General features: G+C 50.6%; 1 protein-coding gene across 1 annotated transcript in view; it reads right to left on the bottom strand.

The window, feature by feature from the left end:
- Window positions 1-3743, bottom strand: part of LOC108798273 (borealin-2-like) — a 7144-nt gene that overhangs the window by 729 nt on the left and 2672 nt on the right. The window contains exons 2-9 of the mRNA XM_018570004.1: window positions 3611-3739; window positions 2413-2456; window positions 2269-2329; window positions 1966-2051; window positions 1761-1817; window positions 1344-1363; window positions 996-1073; window positions 778-880 (exon numbers count right to left, since the gene is read on the bottom strand). Coding sequence (XP_018425506.1) covers window positions 778-880; window positions 996-1073; window positions 1344-1363; window positions 1761-1817; window positions 1966-2051; window positions 2269-2329; window positions 2413-2456; window positions 3611-3739 — 578 coding nt within the window. The remainder of the gene's footprint in view (window positions 1-777; window positions 881-995; window positions 1074-1343; window positions 1364-1760; window positions 1818-1965; window positions 2052-2268; window positions 2330-2412; window positions 2457-3610; window positions 3740-3743) is intronic.

Genomic DNA, 3743 nt, shown 5'->3' with positions numbered 1-3743 from the left:
CTGCTCCCAAGACTATCAGGAGGAAGAGTTGTCGAAAACCCTGCATGGTCTCAGGAGTGCACCTTCTAGTAGGGCAGGTACACAGCAATATGGCGGCACTGGTACCGTGACCTGGTTCCACTGAGACCACTGTATTGCTTCCAAGACTGTGCAAAGAGCAACACATCAGGGAGGAGGGAGTGGAAACACTCCAGTGGTCTGTTACAGGAGGGAGGAGTGGTGCCACCGTAACCAAGTGAATGCCCCATTGTTATGGCAGATTTCTGGGTACCTCCGATTCCTCCCTCCCCCTCACCCAACAACCCGTACAGCAATACAAGGCATTAGTGAGTGTGATGGAATTGCAGACAGCAGTGAGCCAGGCAGCACACCTGGATGCTGAAGGTTGTCGGGCCGGCATGGCAGGTAAGCAATAACACTTTTAAACGTGGTTTAATTTTAGGTGTGAGCCTCTTAATTGTGGAAGCCAGTACACGAGACCCTCTGAGTGCCACATGTTGGCTGTCCATCCCAAGGCTTCACTTCTCCCTTCCAAACTACGCAGATCAGGATTTTCTTGGTGCCATCTTGTTCCAGGTCCAAGACTCGGGTCGTAACACCAAAAAGTCAAACTATCATTTTCAGGAGGTCAGCAGTCCCAGCCCCCACACCCTTCCCCATTTATCCCAGTAGAAGGCTGCTGCCAAACCTGCGTCAAGGTCCAACCATTTGGTCACATGACCTTGGCTACAGACCAGCGGCAGATAAAATCCCAGACTGAACATTTGTAGTAGTTACCTGCCCATCCAACAGCGGGATATGAAGAAGCGGGAAGCCGTCCATTAGTGGCTGGTGCTCACCCAGGGAGGACATTGCTCTGCTTCGTGTGGACCTTGTGTTCCTGTCACAAAGACATTTAGTTATAACGGGGAGAACACAAAGGACGGCCATTAGTTCTAATGGCGGGAACACATTGGTTACCCTCCACCCATGTCTAATTCAGCTGGATTGGGTACCTGGCTTCAGGTCGGCAGGATGAAGTAGACAACAAAGCCTTCCTGGGTGCTTTACCGAGGGGGGTGGCAGATATTGACCTACAAGGGAGTCACAATTGTCACATCACATATTGTTATAGCAAAAACAACAACAACTTGTCGTTATGGAAGATTTGTAGCAATTCACATAAGACACCAGACAGGAGCATAAAAAAAAAAACCCCAAAGATATTCCGCAGCGTCCCCATCAAATGCAAGGCGAAGCCCACAAAGCATCACCAGGCCAGGGCGACGCCACCAATCCTAGGAAAGCTCAAGATGACAAATCTGGTGAGAATGCAATTCAGCAATGTGCGGGAACGCTCTCACCGAGAGGAATAGATCAGAAGCTGGGGGGGGGTCCAAGGTCAGGTTTTTAAATGCAGGGGCTGACAGACAGGACAGACCACAGACAGGACAGACACTTTTGAGTCTACAAGTACTTTAAAAACTTGGACTATGTGCTCCGAGGGGGAAGGTGGGTCCATGACACTCTGGGCTCCCAGAAATGGGACGGCAGTCATGCAACTTGGAAGAGGACTGGCACCCCTTTAAAAGGTGGAGTTGGCCTTTGCCCCAAACCCTGATCCTGCATCAATGTGACAATTGCCCGGGGTCCATAAGAGGTGTGTGTGTTACTCCTTCTCTTACAACCCTGCCAACCCCACCCTTCCCCCTCTTCCATCCTCTCCTGAAAACTGAGCCAACGAGCTTGAAGTTTATGGAAACTCCCATCACCCTTACTTACCTCATCATGGCGGGCTTCTTGGCGCTGTCACCAACAAAGGATTTACTTTTAGTGATCTGAAAGGGAGAAAAGAAAAAAACAAAAAGTTGATTTGGAACCAGACAGTGAAATGAAGACAATACGGCACCATCAATGCTCACATGTTCTTTGCGCAGTTACAAAATAATAAGCAAACGTTCTTTCTACCCATTTGAATGAACGCACCTTGGGGACCGTCCTGCTCTTCTGGGTGGTGGACGTCACTTTAGCGTGGACGGGGTCGTGGTATTCTGTAGTGGTCGTCATCTTAACTGCAAAAAAAAAAAACGAGATTTGTCTACAAGTGCGAACGGTCATCAGATGTCCCAACCTTTGTGTTGAATGTGAATTACGGGAACTGTAACCAAAACTATCCTAAAACTGGACAAAGACAACACGCGCCAATGGAAACGTGCCAACCCACAGCACCGGTAAAGCCGAGAATAACCAGGAGAGAAGGTCCGGGGCCTTCCGCCATCTTGCCCTCACCCCTTTTGCTGTTCTTTCTCACAAGTTTGACTTCGCGCAGCTCTTCTTCCAGACTATCCGCCTGCAACAAAGGAAGTTTAAATAACCAAAGAGCACAAAAAGCCAAAAATGCAAACCGCTCCCAGTCGAGCCGGAAGGCCTCACCTTTGCCAAAGCCGCTTCCTCCACTTTGTTTGCTTCCATCAGCTCTGGAAGAGAATTAGTGACAGGACGTCAAATATATTCAATCACATAATTTTAAGGCCTCATTCACACGAGAAACGGCCGGCAGGTACAGCTCTGTGCGGCGTGCACGGCCGTATCGGGCAGCTCCCGGGAAGGACAGGTGCTGCATGTGATTAGTACGTAGGCCCCGTCCTTCTCTATGGGAGTACGCGGCCGTACGCTCACCCCAAGTGTAGGTCCATATGGGTGCGGGTGTCCCGGCTCGGACAGACAGGATCCATCCCGTCAGCGTACGAGTACAGACACATGCAGGGCGGGTGAGCGTAGGGCGGCGTACTCCCATAGAGAAGGACGGGGGCTCCGTACTAATCACACGCAGCACCTGCCCTTCCCGGGAGCGGCCCGATACAAGCTCTATGTGCTGGCCTTTTCTCATGCGAATGAGGCCTAAGGCTGAACTCCGGGCAGAGTTCGGCTAGAACAGGCACAAAGCACAAGCATCCGTCGCTCTGCTTTCTCCTCCTATCAGCACATGATCTGATTGGCTCCTCGCCTTTCTTACACTCCCATGTCTGTTCTAGAGGGGGATGCCGGGTCAGATTGGGGTACACACACCTAGGGCTGCCACCTGTCCAGGATTCAGTCCGGGTTTCATTGCAGCTGAAACCCAGACACAAGATGTCAGGCAGACAGGGGCAACCAAAGATCGGGGCTACTGGCCCCCCAATGAAAATAGTCTCAACTGTGATATTTACATACAAATGGGTGGCGCTATTTAAATATGAATAGGTCGTGACTCATTCTCCCCAAAAAAATGTCCGTGCGTCGCCAGTGTTCAGGTTTTGCTTGAAGAAAAGGTGGCGACCCTACATACACCGCTTGTATTATAATGCATGTAGTGATTTATGAATGAGTACAGAGCTGCATTCATGTGTATTATACATGTCTGGTCCGCTTTAGATCCACGCGTTGCATACACTACATTCTAAGGGCGGCCATAGACCGCTAAACGTGTCATGTGACTGGGAGTCCGAGCTTTTCTTCCTTCAAACGGAGGATGGGTCCCGGATCAGATTTCCCGGCAGATTGAACAGTATGGGGGGGCTGCTTATGGTTTAGAAGCTCCCATTATATCCCCCTATGGTGGCTACGATCACCTTCTCATCACTGGACTCACTGTAATAGTCTCCGACCTTCATCTGTCGGATGGACACCGGCATCTTCAGAAGCTCCACCTCCATGATCTGGTCTGGGAGCCCGTCGAGGACCTCCAGCTCCTTCTTCACCTCCTCAATGCGATCCTTTCCTAG

Source organism: Nanorana parkeri, unplaced genomic scaffold (assembly GCF_000935625.1).
Source record: "Nanorana parkeri isolate BGI_ZX_2015 unplaced genomic scaffold, ASM93562v1 scaffold1441, whole genome shotgun sequence".
Taxonomy (NCBI): Eukaryota; Metazoa; Chordata; class Amphibia; order Anura; family Dicroglossidae; genus Nanorana; species Nanorana parkeri.
Note: the sequence above shows the minus strand (reverse complement) of the source record. Positions and strands in the feature narration are given on the sequence as shown.